Source organism: Diospyros lotus, unplaced genomic scaffold (genome assembly GCF_014633365.1).
Source record: "Diospyros lotus cultivar Yz01 unplaced genomic scaffold, ASM1463336v1 superscaf1, whole genome shotgun sequence".
In the NCBI taxonomy this organism is placed as follows: Eukaryota; Viridiplantae; Streptophyta; class Magnoliopsida; order Ericales; family Ebenaceae; genus Diospyros; species Diospyros lotus.
The window spans coordinates 950,686-969,529 of NW_026267104.1; the positions used below are offsets into that span (position 1 = coordinate 950,686).

Consider the following 18,844-nt stretch of genomic DNA (forward strand, 5'->3'; position numbering starts at 1 on the left):
TTTCTTTCTTTTCTTGTAAATACAAATTTTATCACCTACAATTTTCAGTTAAGACATCTCGTGTCTCACAACAAAGACCAATAAATACTAATAAGTTGGCAACAGCAGCTGATGTGCTGCCAGGGGACTAATGCTTTGGGATAAGTACAGGTATGCTGCCGCCCCTCACCGGTTCGATTGATGTCTTTGCTTTGGAGAGAGCAGGACGGGCCCTTGACCTGCTGAACTTAGTGCCTTCAGTTCAGCATCTCAGGGGTCAACTGCACCATTCACAAATCTCATTTACAAAACTTGGAGACAACCATGATATTTAAGGAAGAAAACAAACAAATTAAGAACAAAAATAAATTGTGAGATTACTGATGCGCGGCGAGCGGGCCAACTGCCTTCCCCATCCGAGCAGTTGAGAGCTCCCACAACCAGGCATCCATGCTGGTTTCTCCTTTAGACGCCCTGGAGCTTTCTGCATGACTGCTATCTTCCGGACCTAAATGTGAACTGCCCACCTGCCAAATACAAGCATTCACCATGAATGCTAACCATTAGTTCTATAACTACAGTTTAGTAGAGATCTATCACCATTCCAACCAAAATTTAATTTAAAAAAAAATGTTGGATCAACTGTTGCGCCCATGGTGAACTGCCAGTGATGTATCAAACAAATTGCAACATTTTTGTACCATACCAGGACAGCATAGCAAATTTATAAATTTATGTTTTTGAGTAATGAATAATACACCATAATCAATCATCCCGTAGGCAAAATCCCTCATAAACAAATTAATCAGCCACTTCTTCAATCGTTTTACTATATGCTTGTTCTATCTTCTAAAATCTTCAGCTGAGAAGCTAGAGTCAAATGGACCAGTGGTTAGATCTACATGGGAATATAAATCCATTGGCTACTGTTGCATAAGCTTTTTTTATGAGCATGCATCAAAGGAGTTAGGAATACAAAGAGGAGTGTCAGTCAGTCAAACCCCCAACCAAGCTCCTTTGTGTCATGGTGTCACTTCATTGAAAATGGCCATGAAGATTCCAAGACGGACCCCAAGATTTTGGCCCTTCACATTAAGTTAATTTTGCGAGCCTATCCATTATGTGACTACACGTAAAGATCAAAATAACAATTTTCACCCTCACGTTATGGCTATGTGAAAAGTTCAAAACTGATATAGTATTAGAGAAAACAGTCTTGTGGTCAGGCCCAGACTTGAAACAAGTAGTTAAAGCTACAAATTTGTCAAGACACGTGAGAAATTGGCAATGACATGTTGGCAATGACATGTACAATACATATTAAAATGTGTTAGCCTAACATAAAGAACTCAAATTTCATATTTGACAGTAATCTCCTCCTTTGCTAGTTCAACAACTGAAAGAACTTGAACTTCATTTTAAAATGTGCTAGGCTAAGAGAAATTTCATATTTGAGAGAAAATAACCAATGAAAAGTTCTGGACAATATTGAAGAACAGAAATTTGATATTAAAATGTGTTTACGCTAACAGAAAGAACTCAAATTTCGGGACAATATGAAAGAAGCATAACCAATTAGAAGTTCAAAACAACATTTATATTCGAGAGAAATTAGCCTTATGCTCAGATCCCAATATGAAAAGAAATAGTTTTGGCAATACAGAATTGTGAAGATCCGTGAGAAATTAAAAATGACATGTAAAACACATAGTAAAATGTGTTAGGCTGACAGTAAGAACTCAACTTTCACAAGGGAATCTTGAAAACACAGAAGCAGACGAACAAGCCAACAGAACATATTCATTCTTTTATAAGTCTTACTTTGCAACTACAGAACTACTTTTAGAGCCTTTTGACTGATGAATAAAGTAATTTTCGCATCAAGGATTGACATATGGCCCAACACATTGCAGCCACTTGTTAAAAAAAAATTACAACAGGTAGACAATTTTACAGTAGTTAAATTGCCATACTGAAGAACAAAATTCTCAAAATTGACAGATATTTACAGGTATCTTGAAATTCATGTAAACAATTGCAGTGCAGTAACTCACACTAAACATGCCAAACTCATTTCTATTGAATAAAAGTCTGGGACCCAGATGTAAAACAAGAGTTTGTGAATTAAGTATACAATGATCACTGCTTTTCATAATCAAACCCTAAATACACGAGCATAACGGAATGTTCAATTGAAAATAATTAAATTATTCAAGGAATTCAAAAAGATAGGAACATAAAGAAAAAAATTGAAACATTGAAAACCTAGATAAGAGACCTGGAAGACGGCTTTAGTAAGGGGGGGATATTGGATGAAAATTTGCCTCGCTTGCTCTGGGTTCTTGTCAATAAGAGTCTGCCCCATAGAATACAATAACCAAAAAATCAATCACAAATTCAACTAAGTGAGGTGATTTTCAAGAACTGTAGGGAGACAAGAATGCTGACAAGGGAACACAATGGAAAGATGAATTGATACTTGCCTTCATCTGAGATATAATCTCGTAGGGTTGGTTCTTCGATATTTGAAGGAAGTTTGCTGCTGGCAAACCCTCGCCATCGCACTGCTTTCTCACCATTGATATGGGGAGAAAGATTCATGAGCTTCTATCCAGCAGAGCGGACTGATCTCTCTTTTATTCTTCTAAACAGGTCAGAGGCAAGCAAAATCCGATCATTCTAGAATGTAATACAATTTATTAGAGGACAATCTTAGCCCTGTCGACCAACTAGGTGGGCCGCTTGGATCAGGCTCAGCTGAAATATCGAGGTCCTTCTAGAATTTTATTTTTAAAAATTCGGATGTTTTAGCCTAATTTTTTATTTTTCCAAGCAGCACACAGTCAGCACCCTGAGTCGGCAGAAATATCGGGCTCCTTCTAGAACTCTATTTTAATTTTTTTTCCTCTAAATGAAAAAAAATAAATGGACATTTTAATTTACATTTTATTTTTTCACTATGAAAAAATGAAATTGACTCAATTGCATTGCAATAGAAAAATGATCGTGTTAGGTACACTCCATATGAAAAATTTATGCTATTTAAAAATGCATATAGATCAAATGTCACATTCAATAAAAATTTATAAAACATACATAGGTGTACTGAGTGTGTTTTCAAGCTTGCTCCATACATGTACTAGAAATGATACCTTGGGACAGGTGCAAGGGATGGAAATTTGTCCCTGAGCTATGGGTCCCCGCCCAAACCTATGCCTGAACAACTTGGACTTTTCTAGGTCAAATCGGAAAAACTATTAGTGCAAAGACAGGGTCTGGGAGAGTGGATGGTGGTAGTACTTGTTGCATTGAATCAAGGCATGGGGTTCTAGCCTGTATTCATGCATAACCCAGTTGGTTTTTTACCTTTTGGGGTTCCACCTCCATAGAAGACTAGGATTATCTTCATTCCAACCAAGATACCGCCCCAGAAAATCTCCTTGTCTTTCCCTGTTGTCTTCCAATAATCTGCCTCTGTGGTTCTGCTTGTTCTCAGGCCAGTTGGATATTTCCAGTCTCTCAAGCTAAAGAAGTGCCATTACTTCCCTCCCATGGATGCTTGGCTGCAACATTTAAATTCAAGATCAACTGCAGCCTTATTCTACAAATGTTTGTGGATGTACAAACAGAAACATCAAAATACCATACATGATAAACGAAAAAGAATGTAGGCAAAAAAAAAAGAAAAAAATCTTGGGTTTGCCGTAAAGTCCTGACGTCTAGAGTTATTGAAATCAATATTTGCATTAGCATTGGAAGTGAAGCTAAAATCAGAAATCTTTTGAGTTAGATCATGGGTGATGAATTCATCGGTTGGATCAAACCTGAAACCTGGAGGAACAATATAAAGTTGACAAAACATCTCTATGTATTCAGTCAACTCCTGATTCTTTTTTTGAAAAGAAAAAATGCTCATACAAGTTAAATAAAAGTACAATCACCAAGGTGTACAAATTTTTGTTGTTTGATTTGACTACAAGGCATGCATGCTGCCATGCCTAAAACAGCGAAACAAATATATGTGATGGAGGATAGTAAAATAACTATGTATACGAGAGAGTATTAGCCTATTTTCGTTTATTTTTTTTAATAAATTTCTTTCTTTGTTTATTCCCTAGCTAGAGGGTAGTATCTAGTAAGGGCACCAGGCACAAAATTTTGCCACATTGATCTTTTTCATGGATTTGTACTATCAATGCGACTTTCAGAAGTAAATTGGCATGCCTTACCACCAACCCTAACTTTAGTTAGGATAAGATTAGTCAAATGATGATGATGTTTCTTTCTTTGTCTATATCTTTCCTAAGTAGTATTAGAAAAGTCACATTTCCATTATTTACTCTTCTAATTAAGACAGGATTTTAATTTTTGATTATATTTCCTCTTTGAGATGTATTCTTAAGCAGCCTTGATTATTTTATTGAATATTGCGTTCGAGTTTTTAGTTCTTGGTTCTGCATCAATTTGTATAAGAAATAAAATTCCTGCCCTTAAAATCCACAAAAAAATCACAACTTTTGACTAAATATGGTTCTTGCGTTCAATTTTCTAGTTTGATCATCATTCAATCAACATAACAACAGCCTTCATTATCATTGAAGCCACCGCTTGACTAAATATGGAACCAAAGATGAGAAAATAAGGAAAACCACCAAGAAGAACAAGCTCAAAAACCCAATAGTGACCAGAAAATCGATGAGATAGTAGAAGAACAGATATTGATATTCCTAACCAGGATGAGCCTAAGAACAAGGTAATGGAATAAATCTTTACGGTAGTTGAGGAAATTCCCAAGTAACCTCAGAAAGAAGTTTGTTCAGAAAATGAAGTGTCAACAGATTTCATCCCTGAGGAATTCCCTTCGCCAGTTCTTCAACTCCCCATTCATCTTGCTCCAAAAAGTGATTCCTTCCCCAACTAAACCTCTTGTTAACGTTTTCATTAACCTTGCTCCAGAGTCTAAGATCTCATTACAGTTAGCATTCTGCTATGCACAGAAATATAAATTTGACAATATTTTATGTTAGCACAATATTCAAGCTAGGTGTCAAAAGACTTATGTTTCCTGCTCATTGGGCGAATCGTCCAGATTGAGAAAGCACATTTGTCAAACTTCATTGTGTGTTTTATGCCACCAAGGAAGAATGTGTCACGGCAATGCTGTGAAACTCAGCAGCTTCCTTGGTTCAGTGTGAACCTAGGTAGCGAACTAAAACAGAGAGGAAGAAGGGAGAGGGAAATATAGAAGAGAAGTGAAGGGAGAAAGAGAAGTAAGAGAGAGGATAACAGATTCTTTGATTGAATTCTTGAATACCTTTTACAGAAGAGAGAATAGGCTTATATAGCTTAGCCGAGAGTGCTGCCACAGAGGATCACTCCACCTCTAACAAACTATTTTGTCCTATTCTAGCATTTAGACACCTGGCAGATTCTTCCATAACAATCTTCCTAGCTGGAAAGTAAACCATAACAAACTATCTAACTGGAAAGTAAATGCACGCAAGAGAATAAAAATACTAAGGTAGTACATATAGGTAATAACCGATCCTTAGCTCAAAATTTAACAGCAACAACAGCCGTTTTCTGGTCTGGTGACAGAATGATGGAGGATGGGGAAATAAATATTTTTGGGAGAAATTATTGCATATTTTGCTTATTTGTTTTTTAGTATATTTATTTCGTTCCTAAGTGGTTTTTGAAATATTATGCTTCCATTATTCAGCATTCTAATTAGGAAAGAATTTTAATCTTTGAATATGTTTCTTAATTAGATAGGATTTCTAGTCTATTCTCTTGAGATGAATTCTTAGGCAGACTTGAAAATCGAATTGAATATTGAGTTGAGCTTTTAGTTGTTCTTTCTTCATGCTATTGGCTATGCATCAATTGGAAAGAGAGCCAAAATTCCTACCTTTGAAATCCATGAAAATCCCCTACTTTTGTCCAATTTGATCATATTATTCTGTTTGTGTAACAACCTCCTTCTCTAGTGGCGAGTAAGAAAACACCAAACCACTTAAAATGGAAAATTGCAATGTAGCAAAGGAAGTGGATGGTTATGGTTTGGCAATTTAAAATTGCCTGTACTGGTTTGGTTTGGGTTTTGGGCTTTGGTAAACTGCGATAATGACTAACCCCCAAATAAACTAAGTTTTTTCTTCTCACTATTGCTCATGCATCAATTGGTAAGAGAACCAAAATTCCTACCTTTGAAATCCAAATTCCCAACTTTTATCCAATTCGATCATCATTCTCAACATACCAATCTTATTCATCTCCGGGGGTGAGCAAGAAAAACCAAACCTCTAAAAACCGACAAGTCACAATTTGGCAAAAGAAGTGGTCAGTTATGGTTTGGCAATTTGAAAAACAGCCCAAAGTGGTTTGGTCTGGGCTCTGGGCTATGGTAAACCGCCACACTGACCAACCAGCCAAATAATAGAAAGTTTCCTATGGTTTAAATTTTCTAAATAGTCATAAAACAGCAAATTTTAATTGATTGTCAAACAAAGTAACAAATTCACAATTTTTGGTTTAATGATTTAGGGTAAAACCTTTGAAAGAATCAAAATACCATTGCCTTTTTTTACCTCCCTCTCAACCATGCTAATTATTAACTTTAGTGGATTGGTTTAATAGAAGAGTTCGAGATTTACTTTTTTCTTTCTCATTTTTTATTTTAAAAACAAAAAATGGAAAATGTCATTGTTGATGTTACTTTTTTTCCGTGTCTTGATAGTTGTTGCTATTGCTATAGCTCAAACTGCCCAAACCACAAGGCGATGTGGATTTGTTGCGGTGGGGAAGATAGCTAAATTGTATGGTGGTTTAATTTGAAAAATGTTTTCAAAACCACCCACTGCATGCCCTCATTCAAATTCACCACTTCACTAAAGAGTATGCATTCATGACTAATAATACACGGAACCAAAGAACAGTAAATAAGGAAAAAACACAATAGATGTTTCAAAATGATCATCTCACTAAACCTATTGTTGACATATTCATTAAACCTACTCTAAAGTCTAAGGTCCCATTACAGTTACCTTTCTGCTATGCAGGCAGCAGATATTAATTTGACAATATTTTATGCAAGCAGAATTTTTTCCCTTGGGACAGGCAGATTCAATGATTTCCTATTCATTGGATGAACCCTCCAGATCAAGAATGAAGATCCAAAATACTAAAGGACAAATCTTCACCCAATGAGGAAGAATGGAGGATATGGAAATTTTTTTATTTTTTATTTATTTTATTTTTTATTTATAATCCTAACACAGACAAGTCCAAGTTGGAGGCAATGGAAGAGATTGTATGGAAGTTGAGGAAATCCCCAAGGAACCTTGTAAAGACGTTTTACCATTTATTGAAGAATACGATGATATTGTCCCTAAAAAGTTCCTGAGACGCCATTCCCCTTTGCCTGTTCTTCAACTTCCCTTTGATGTTCCAGTGATAACCCTAGTTGACCCATTCATTGAAGCTACTCCAAAGGCTAAGATTCCAATAAAGTTATCCTTTTACTATGCACACAAAAATAAAGTCGACATTATTTTATGTAAGCAGAATATTATTGCCAAGGATGGGTGGATTCAATGTTTTCACATTCACTGTGCAAATCCTACAGATTAAGCACACACATCCAAAAACTAGAGGATGTGTTCTTCCTGGCCAAAGGAGAATGATGGAGGATAGAGAAATACATATCTTCGGAAATATTATCATCGTATTTCACTTATCTGCTGTTAGTTTATGCCATTTCTTTCTTTATTTTTCCCAAGTAGTTTTCGAAAAATTAGGTCCCGTTCAGTTGTAGTAAACAGAAAATGTTTTCCAATTCTAATTTTCTATTGAATGATTGAATCTCCAATTAGCAAACAGAAAACTTAATTTTCTAATTTTTCAAATTTGCACTATAAATTGTAGAACATAAAAGAGGATATAAATTTTCTGAAAATGAATGCTATGATTTTTTAAAACATAAAATGCTAAGATATGTTTAGTTATAAAATTGGAGTTGAAAACCAAAAAATATTTTCCAAAACCGAACCAGGGCTTATAAATCCTTTTGAGATGCATTTACTGGCAGCCTAGATCATTGAATTGAATATTGAGTTAAGTTTTCAGTTGTTCTTGGTCCTGTATGAATCTGTCCTTGAATTTGTTACCTAACAAAGTTATAAAATTTATCCCATTAGTTAAAAGAAACACTAAACAAGATTAACATGACACACACCGTAATTACTAAAAAGTTGTCAACAAAAACAGCAAGATTTTGATATTGCAAATAAAATTAGAGCCCAATAAGCTACCAGGGTGGTAATGCATTTGGATAAGTATAGGTGTGCTGCCCAGCATGGGTTCCATTGATGCTTTTGCTCTGGAGAGAGCAGGTTGATTTCTTTTGAGGGAATGCCCTTGAACGGCCGAACTAGTGCCTTCACCATCTCACCAGTCAACTGCACCATAAATAAATCTCATTTATTAAACTTCAAATGATCATGATATCAAGGGAGGAAAAAGATTGAAGTCAGGATAAGTTACCCATGCGGGTGAGCAGGCTGACTGCCCAGCTCCATCTGAGAGGGGCTAACCATGGTGCCCCTGGAAGTTGAGTTCCACCATCAGGTGCCCTGGAGCTTTCAGCATGAGTGCTAAATTCCGAACTGTTCACCTGCAGAATAGAAGCATTCACCATAAATGCTATATCCATTATAACTAAACTACAATTTAGTACAGAATAACTATCATTCCAACCAAAACTTAAAATAAATAAATAAACAAAAAAATCACCGGATTGACCATTGCACCCACATTGACTGCCAGTTTTGCAACAAACAAGTTGCAACATTTTTGTACCTTACTAGGACAACAAAGTTTTTATGTTTTGAGCAAATGAATACCATAACCATGATGTAGACAACAGCATTCCTTACACAAATTAATCAGCCACTTCTCAATCACTTAAATGGTCTTACTAAATGCCTGTGCTATATTGTAAAACACTCAGCTGAGAAACTAGAGTTAAATGGTTCGGTTAGGTTTACATGACAATATAGCTGCATCGGCCACTCTCGCATTCGCATAGACTTTTTATGAACATGCATAAAGCAGTTAGGAGTACACACAGAAGTAGATGACAATCAAACATCCAACAAAGCTCCTTCATATCATGACGTCAATTCATTGAAAGTGGCTAGGAACATTGAAATAAAGATGAACAAGCCAACAAAACATATTCAAGAATAAATTTTAGCTTTTCTCTTGATCATCATTCTATCAGCGCAACAACCTTCCCCTCCATCAAAACCATGACTTGAATAAAAGTGCGCATTCATGCCTCATCATATATGGAACCAAAGAAGAGTAAATAAGGAAAAGCACCCCTGCAGAACAAGTTAAAACACAATCATCAAATCCCAAATAAGCATGCTTATCTGCAATGCATGCTAAATGAGGGTCATTTTATCTGCAATGAGGGTAACATACAAGGATGCTGCCACAATGAGGGTAAGGTACGAGGATATGGCCCAAATAAATCTGTCATTTTATCTGCAATGCACACTGCCCCTCTGTTGGACAGATAAGCATCACTATGCTCACTCGAAAAACATATCTCTTGTTCCAGTAGCAGCCAGTGGAACAAACTCGAACTTCCTCGAACTCTCCCCAAATCAATGGGTGGAAACCAGACCTCCGACGGCCAGGGTTTGGCGGGCACACTTAGTCGAAACACATAAGGATGAAATGTATTGTCATGGTCCTAGGATTTAGCCTAGGACTAGAATGGAAATCGGAAGGATCCGATACCGTTAAAGTTAAGAACATAATGTATAGAAGGGAAATTGAAGAAGAATGGGGGAGAAAATTAGAGAGCATTGAGGGAGAATAGCAGAAGAACGAAGGAGAGTTTTAGAATGTTGTCTCGAGTAGATCCAGATTTTTTATAGCAGTTATAATGTATCGGTTTAGTTGGTATAGTCAGACGGTTTCTCAGCTTTGTAATTAGTATTAAGTTTGAGGGTAAAACCGGGAATGTCTAAACTGGTTATAAGACCTAGAGATTAACGCCCTAATTTTCTATAAATAGGATAGGGGTCTAGGCTTATGGGAAGTAGTTCATTCTCACGAGGAAGTTAGAGAGAGAAAAGGCTGTGTACAAGAAATAGTCTTTGTAATCTTGGAGAGACTTGTAATCGTGAGGGCGCGGTTGTACTGCTATCATTCTAAATTAAAGAAGGCTGCTATGAGGAGGCTTTAAGAGGCTGGATGTAGGGTTGTCCTAAGGGCAATCCGAACTAGGATAAACTGCTTGTGTTCTTCTTGTGGTTTGGTTTTATTTTTCTGTCATTTACATTCTGTTTTCATTATCATTCTCTTTTGTTTCTATTATCATTGGAATTGAGAGTGTGTGCAAGGGTGGGGCAATGAAATCCGATCAAGAAATCTAATTCTAAGTGCTCCTAAGTTAACAACTTGGTATCAGAGCCAGTCTTTCAGATCAAGAAAGCTCAAGATTTTCATTGTTCAAAGTTTCTGTCATAGGAATAGTGTCAAGAATGTCGGCCACTAAATATGACATTGAAAAGTTTGATGGCCAGAATGATTTTGGCCTCTGGAAAATGAAAATGAGAGCCTTAGATGGTGAATCAAAAATGCCTAAGTCGTTCTCAGATGAACAGAAAAATGAGATTGTCAAGAAAGCCTATAATACCTTGATATTGAGTCTAGGGGATAAGGTGTTGCGAGAAGTATCAAAGATGAAAAACGCAGCTGAGATTTGGCTTAAGTTAGAAAGCCTTTATATGACCAAGACCCTATCAAGTCGATTGTATTTAAAGGCCAAGTTCTTTACTTTTAAAATGAATGAAGGACAGAAGCTTCAAGACCATATTGATAGTTTTAATAAGTTGTGCCTAGATCTGGAAAATATAGAAGTAAAATATGATGATGAGGACAAGGCATTAGTCTTGTTGCACTCTCTTCCAAAATCATATGAGACCTTTGTAGATATATTAAAGCATGGCAGGGACACCCTAACCCTAGATGATGCAATAGGGGCATTAATTTCAAAGGAATTGCAACATAGGGTAGATGGGAAGAGCACAGTTGGGGATGTCTTAACAATCAGATCTAGGTCTGATAAAAAGAATTCTAAGCAAAAGGGAAGATCTAGGTCTAAATCCAAGAATGGTAGGAAAACTATAAAATGTTATAACTGCCATGAGGAAGTGCATATTAAGAGAAATTGTCCTAAGAAAAAGAAGGATTTTCTAGATAAACCTAAGACTGAAAATTCCTCATCTATTTGTGAATATGACTATGATAGTGCCGATGCACTTGCAATATCTGGAAATACAGATAAATCTGTATGGGTATTAGATTCCGGGTGCTCCTTCCACATGTCACCCCATAAGCAATGGTTCTTGAATTTTAAAGAAATAGGAGGAGGTAAGTTGTTGTTAGGAAATAATCATAAATGTAGGATTAAAGGCATAGGAGATATAAAGATTAAACTGCAAGATGGGTCTATCAAAGCATTAAATTCTGTAAGATATGTTCCAGAACTAAGAAGAAACCTAATTTCCCTTGGAGAGTTAGATAGAAATGGCTACTCCTATAGGGGAGATGGTGGAGTCCTAAGGGTATCTAGAGGCTCTCTAATAAGTATGAGAGCAGTCCTAAATAATGACATTTATGTGCTGCAAGCCTCCACAGTATGTGGAGAAGCTTCTGCCACTGAATTAAAAGCCTGTAATAAGACAAGGCTTTGGCATTATAGAATAGCTCACATTAGTGAGCAAGGCCTTAGGGAATTATCTAAGCAAAGGATATTAGGAAAACTTACAGATTTAGATAAATGTGAGTCATGCATATTTGGGAAATCAACCAAGGTAAAATTCTCCAAAACTGCCATACATTCATCTAAAGCACCTTTAGACTATATTCATTCTGATTTGTGGAGTCCTGCCCAAACATTGACTCATGGTGGAGCCCGATATTTTCTATCAATAATAGATGACTTTTCTAAGATGGTTTGGGTGTATGTTCTTAAGTCAAAAGACCACACTTTTGCAGCCTTTAAAGGATGGAAAACCATGGTAGAAAACCAAAAAGGTAACAAAATTAAAATCATTAGAACTGATAATGGTTTGGAATTTTGTAACAAAGAGTTCTCTCAGCTATGTAAAGAAAATGGGATCCTAAGACATTTGACAGCCCCTGAAAATCCAAAGCAAAATGGTCTTGCTGAAATGATGAATAGGACCTTGCTAGAAAGGGTCATCCTTCTTTCCTTCTTTCCTTCTTCCTCCTTCTAGGTCTCTTCTTCTTCATTTTTTGGTTCTCAATTGAAACAAAAATGATAATCATTGCAGACAAGGCTGCATCTTCCTCCAAAGAGTAACATACTATTTCCCTTGGGTTTACAATAGCTACCAATTTAAGGTTGCTAGTACTCGATAGTTTGGGGATCCAATATAATTCCAAAACCTGTCAATGTGTTCACATCAAATGCCTTCAATGAATTTAGCTGCTCCTTGTCGCAGGTAGCAGCTGAAATCTACAACCCTACAACCTTTAAATGTCAATCATTTTGAAACTCTAACCAACCAGCTACCACATATATTCCCCTCTTCTCATTATCTTCAAAATGGGCAGCAATACGGTGGCATCGTTTAGGATCAGCAGGTCTTCCTTCTGCTGGTGTTGTCTTCCTCTTATCATTTGATAAAGAACCCTCCATGTTATCTGAAACCAAAGGCAATGGAACAATATCCTTAGGAACTCCACTCTCAATTCCATTTCTTACAGAATTTTGATCCAGCATACCACCTAATCCTTCAGTCCATGCATTAGATGCCAAGGGTAACAAGTTGACCTTGGTTTCGTTGGTTACTTGATCAAATACTTCCCAGCTTTCCTCTTGCAACTTTTTGGTAATTGCCCTTTGATGTATCAATTCTTCTTATATCTTGTCAATCTTAGTTGGATAATTTTTTTCCAACTCCAAAAACTCCTGGCTGCCTTCTGTTATCTTTATCATCCAGCTAACTGCATCATTTAGCTCTACTTTTGGCCTTCCCTAAGTATCATTTGGAACATCCTCATCAGGAACTTCTTTTCCAAAGGAACCAGTGTGTTCCTTTAATTCTCCTTTTGCCCACACACCCTGTACCGAACCCCCGCAAAGTCTGCTATTGCTGCTAGCACTGTCATTATCATCACCTTTCTTATCCATTCCACCTAGGCCGATATACTTCTTTCACTCTGTATTAGAGGTAGGCAATGAATCTGCTTCTCGCCTCTTAAATTTCTCCTTCAGCTACTACATTTTAAGGAATTCATCTTTGTTAAAACTTCTGTGATAATCATCAAAGTATTCCACCGAAAAGTTGTAATGATACTTCTTAATCAGTATCATTGCAAACTCCTGCAGCTTCTCGTGGAACATTCGACCGAATTCCTTGCACTCTTCATATATTACACTTCTTGTTTCCTTGTCAACTTGATTGATCCCCTTCTCCTGTTCCCTATTGCTGCCAACTAGAAATGCAGCCTTTTTTGGCTGCCATTGAGGTCCCATTCCAGCAAAAAGTGAAGTATTCTGCTTCATGTATACACTGCCTCCCCTAGCTTCACGAGTAGGACACCCTACTGAAAATGCATCCTTATTCTGCTGCAATTGAGTCTCCCATGGCCTCATGTGTGCACTGCCTGCCTTGGCAGAACGGGACGCAAGCCAAGGATTCGGAATGCTGTCCACCTTGCTTCTCATCCCAAATTCAAACGTCTGATCGAAGGGTTGCTCTCTCTCTTGGAAATTAACCACGTCAGCTGGCAATAGCCTAAACGGATCAAAATTTACCTGGTTAGTTTGCTGATAACATCCACCTCTGGAACTCCAAACCTCAATGCTACGATAGTTGTCGATAACCCCAGACATCGGCATCAATTTCCAAAAATCAGCCTATATCTACTTCCCTGGAAATACCGCCCAGCCAATTCGCCTTCAAGCCTTCTCACCCTGGACCTTAACTATGGAAACCGATTTCCTTGCCTTCAACTTAAATCAAAATCGCAGCCAAAGATCAGCTACTGCCCAATCACCGTCCAAGGCTCCCAGTCCAATTTGCGCTCGTTTCTGATTCCAAAATCACCAAAACTTACTGCTAGTTCAATCGCTACACCCACTCTCGAGTCCAAATCTCAACATTTCTGTTGTGCAAATACTTCTGGAACTTGATTGAATCGGTTCGGCCTCCAAATTCACCTCATGAAACGTCCATTACAGTCATCATCTAGGTCGAAATCCCCAACCGATCAAAGCGGCAGCATCAACAATGCACCTGATTGGATTCGTGCTCGCCTCCCCCAAAATCACTTCTCAACATTTGGATCGGACTTGCTTACTCGCCATGGATTTCAGAAACCTGCTGCGCAACTTTGCTTTTGAGATCACCCTCTTGAGTCGCACGCTCCCGGCTGCAATTGCCTTACTTCCAGAAAATCCCTTCCAATAATCGTTGGCCTGTTGCAACTCTAAAAATCACTCCAAGTTCTAACAGCGATTGTCCCTTAGGTTCGGTCAGACTTGTGCTCTCTAATGGAAAGCTTCGCACCCAATCAGTCGGCAAATTTGCTTAACCTCTCGTTCCCTTCCTCTGATTTTGCTCTACATGCGATCACTTCCAGTCGCGAACCTCTTACCAGTGATAACCCAACCAGTGATGAATCAACGCTTCCTTCCTCAGGTTCTGCCCAATCACCGACCTAACCACGATCGCCATAAACCCGTTGCACAACTGCAATCGCTTGGAACTCCTGCACTAGTCGCGACCTCCTGAGCCGAGGACCACTAGCCGATGGTAGCTCATTGAATTCGCCTGGGTTGCTGAGAATTGTGGCCATCACCTCCTGACGCTACTCCACCTTTCAATTTTGAATTGCTTAGGATTAATTGATGCAGTTGGCAAGAACTGCTTTGCTCTCTCTCGTTCACTACCGATCTTAATATCCTTTGAATCGAATTGGAAACAATCGCCTATCAACAGCCGATAATCACCATCGGAACTCACTGATAATCACTGTCGGAACTCGAATCAAAACCATAGCTAAGGATGGACTGCTCTGGTACCATTTGTCATGGTCCTGGGATTTAGCCTAGGACTAGAATAGAAATTGGAAGGATCTGATACCGTTAAAGTTAAGAACAAAATGTATAGAAGGGAAATTGAAGAAGAATGGAGGGAGAAAATTAGAGAGAATTTGAGGGATAATGGCAAAAGAACGAGGGAGAGAGATTAGAGAGAAATTGGAATTTCAATTATCATTCAACATAGCAATCCCCTCCATTTGCAGCAGCTTTTTATAGACATATTTGTCTCCTAACAGCCTTGCACATGCAGCCAAGTGCACCTAACTAATTGCTAAAATATCCAAAATAAACTATTATACCCTATTACAATAATACTCCTTTATTGTCATAGGGTCGTGACATGTATGATATCATGTACCGCATTAAGGAAAGTACTGACTCATCATTCCCTTGTACACATTTCTAGGAAATTGACATGTGCTGTCGAATTTGTGATGGAATTTTTGGTTGTTCAATTCCATACGGCAGGCACTTGACGAATAGGACCCACAGCTGGCGAGGCAATTCCTGATCGAGAATCCTACCCTCACTCAACATCTCTTCCAAGTCTGTGATCTAGGGTTTCAATTGCGTTCCCTGCAGCACTATCTTTTTAAATCCATTGGCCCTTGCATAATTTATTCATGTTCAATTCAATGGATATGAGTCCGACATGTTCAGTGGGAATGGTTTACCGCAATTGTTCGCATGAATTTCAAGATATCTCTCAATATGAGTCCACCCTACTCCTGGTGGATGAATGTGGTGTGCTGCCTAAAGGAAATTTTTGAGGCTACAGAATGCTAAACTGATTATTATGATTGTGATGCATAGTATAGGTTTTTGGCCCATTGATTGAACTAAGTGTGAACTCATTCACCTGTCACCAAGGCAGCCCTTTGCCATTCATATCCCTCTGGTTTGTGCACTACTCTCTCTTCATCAACAAAGATTTGTCTTTAGACTAGAAGGATTAGGTACATGCCAACATGACTAGAAGAGGAAAGAGGAACTTATGGTTTGATATTCTGATTGGGACTAGCAATTTTCTTCTATTCGCGTCTTGTTTTGTTTGGTACCCCAAATCCACGGTCACCAATTTGACTGTTGAAATTTCTGTTACGCCACGTGGTGATCCTCTTAATAACGACACATAGATCTAGTCAGCCTGTTGACCTTATATTATATAAATGGTTATCCTCCTCTGATATTGTACAGAGCTATTAACTACCTGTCTCGACTAGGATTTACTAGGGTTTAGAATGGGATTTTGGAATTGAAGAAGAAAGGACAAAATAGAGGACGGAAATAGAACAGAAAGGGGGAGAAATTGAGAAGAGAAGGGAATGGTTGGGACAAAGAGAGAGAGAGAAGAGAGAGGGAAAACATAATGTTCATTCAATTCATCCATAGTCCTTCTTCTCTAACCTACAGCCTATTTATAGGCTCTTTACAACCATTCAATTATTAACCAACTAATTAATTAACACACTAACCAACTCAAGTTACTACAAACTAAGGGAAATATAAACAAGAAACAATTACAACTAATGCCCTTGGGGTCATGACACTGCCTTCTTTTCTCCACGTAAATTTTCGTTTATTAATTCATCCACTAAGCACAAATTATGTTTGGGATGTTGAAACCTCCTGAAATGGTATGGCCTTCTTTCCTTGTGTGGGGTCTATGGCCTACATCACTTGGTTTAAATCTGTATAAGAGCATCAGTTTAAGAAATCCTTAATTTCATTAGATTCCAAATGCCCTGCAAACAGCATCACAGCCTCCTAACGAATTAGTGCAGCCTATTCAGCAGGCAGGTGTGGGACCAGACATGTCTGGTGTACCTCAGCTTCATCATCCGCATCCCATGTTTCAGGTAAGCTGGTTTGTGCAGTTTGTTGGATAAGTACTTGGGTTTTCTTTGTATGATATATTTTTAAATGTGACTTTTTGTTCATTTCTACAGCTTGGAATGAATCCTCCTCTGGGCATGAGAAAACAACACTCCTATACAAATTCAAACCAACTGAAGTAGGCCCCACAAGAGGAATGAAGACCATACCATTTGGGGAGGCAGCACCAATCCAACTAAAATTTCAGCCTAGTGGAAGCATTAACAAGGAAAATTAGTGGGAAATAAAGTTGCAGTTAAAGCTGTGGACGATATCAAAGCATAGCCAAATCTATCATATAATGTCAAAAGGTTGACTAGAGTGCTTTGTCATTATTAAGAGGATCTCCATGTGGCATAACAGAAATTTCAACCGTTAAATTGGTAATACCGTATACTGACACAGAAACAGAACAAAGCGCAGATAGTACAACATTGCAACTCCCAATTAGAATATCGAACCCTATGTTTTCCTTTTCTACTCTGACACATGCTGGTGTGTACCTAGCCCATCTCATATAGAGACAAATCTCAATAGATGAAGACAGCAGGACACAAACCTGAGAAGCATGAACTTCAAAAGGCTGTCCTAGTGATGGATGTATGAGTTCATAGTTAGTTCAATTAATTGGCCAAAAAGTTTTAATAAGCATCACAAATATTACAATCACAATAATCAGTTCAACACCCCATAGCCTCAAAAATTTCCTTGAGGCGGCATAATACATTCATGTTCCAGAAGGAGGGTGCACTAATATTGACAGATATCTTGAAATCCACGTAACCAATTGCGATAAAGTATTCTCACTAAACATGCCAGACTCATTTCCACAGAATAGGGCCCAAGGTCTCCAACGCAGAACAAGAATCTTGTGAATTAAGATACCAGTACACAGTGATCACCGCTTTTCGTCGTCAAGACCTAAATGGACAAGAGTCCTCCCCGAACATCAGACTGAAAATGATTAAATTATGCGAGGAATTTAAAAGGATAGTATCATAAAGAAAGAAATTGAAACCCTAGATTAGAGACCAGAAGGAGATATCTAGCAAGCATAGGATTGTGGACGAGAATTTTCCTGGCTTGTTGAGGGTCCGGTTGCGCGACAGACTGCCACATAGAATTCAACAACCCAAAAATCGATCACGAATTCGACATCAGGCGAGACAATTTCCCAGAAATCCAAGGGAAAGACGAATCAGTACTTGCCTTCATGTTGGTGATGACGTCGATGAGTTGATCCTTATACGTTGCAGTGACCTCCGCCGGCGAACGCTGGCCGTCGTTGGGCTGGTTTGCTGCCATCAATTTGGGTCGAGTACGATCCACCGACTGGGAGCGTCTGAGAGGAGAGAGAAAGATCTATTTTATTTTGGGTGGGTCGAGTACGATCCACCCACTTCCCGTGCCTATCGGGCAATTGTCTATTTTGCCCTTGATTTTAAACTATCTCTCCTCTCCCTTCCTCTACTCTCTTTCTTGCGACCGCGGGTGTTTCGGCTGTCGCCGACCGTCCGGTGGGTTGCACAGGCAATCTCCCCCAGCCTGCAAAGTCGCAACCCACCTATCGCCACCACGTTTGGCGGCGGCGGCCAGATCTGGCTTTTGGGAGGAGAGACCTGCTGCCACAATTTTGTTGTGCCCTATCTACAGCAAGAGATCAAAATCGATGGGTTTCGACGCAGATGAAGCTGCCGACCAGGAGATCGATGGGAGAATCCCCGATCTTCTGATCGTCGGTGACTCTCAATGCTTCGGTTGCTCCTCCGGCCAGTGATGGCAGCCGGCGAGCTTCGCTGCACAGGATTTCATCCCGCCGGCCACGGCCAGTAA

The 18,844-nt window shown here is 38.6% G+C and overlaps 1 protein-coding gene across 11 annotated transcripts; it reads right to left on the bottom strand.

Annotated features, from left to right (window-relative positions):
• LOC127792803 (uncharacterized) lies at nt 1-18,844 on the bottom strand. Of its 11 annotated transcripts, none has more exons than XM_052323395.1 (7): nt 18,217-18,838; nt 8,524-8,653; nt 8,292-8,438; nt 2,463-3,542; nt 2,258-2,335; nt 361-506; nt 1-260 (listed from the first exon to the last, which is right to left on the bottom strand). In XM_052323395.1, exons 4-7 carry the CDS (start codon nt 2,556-2,558, stop codon nt 257-259), a joined length of 324 nt encoding a protein of 107 aa, XP_052179355.1. In that variant the 5' UTR covers nt 2,559-3,542; nt 8,292-8,438; nt 8,524-8,653; nt 18,217-18,838; the 3' UTR covers nt 1-256. The 11 variants fall into 11 exon arrangements, 9 of the variants coding, with proteins under 9 accessions (XP_052179355.1, XP_052179352.1, XP_052179358.1 ...); XM_052323392.1 differs by lacking the exon at nt 18,217-18,838 and adding an exon at nt 15,436-15,454; XM_052323398.1 differs by lacking the exon at nt 18,217-18,838 and having other exon boundaries at nt 2,463-2,623; nt 3,346-3,542; nt 8,524-9,365.

What these genes read in the sequence shown, in the direction of transcription:
- LOC127792803 (XM_052323395.1), bottom strand. Translation starts at nt 2,558, where the DNA reads ATGGTGAGAAAGCAGTGCGATGGCGAGGGTTTGCCAGCAGCAAACTTC. An exon ending in AGATTATATCTCAGATGAAG is followed by an intron (nt 2,336 to 2,462) that starts GCAAGTATCAAT and finishes TCTATGGGGCAG; the next exon opens with ACTCTTATTGACAAGAACCC. An exon ending in TTACTAAAGCCGTCTTCCAG is followed by an intron (nt 507 to 2,257) that starts GTCTCTTATCTA and finishes TGTATTTGGCAG; the next exon opens with GTGGGCAGTTCACATTTAGG.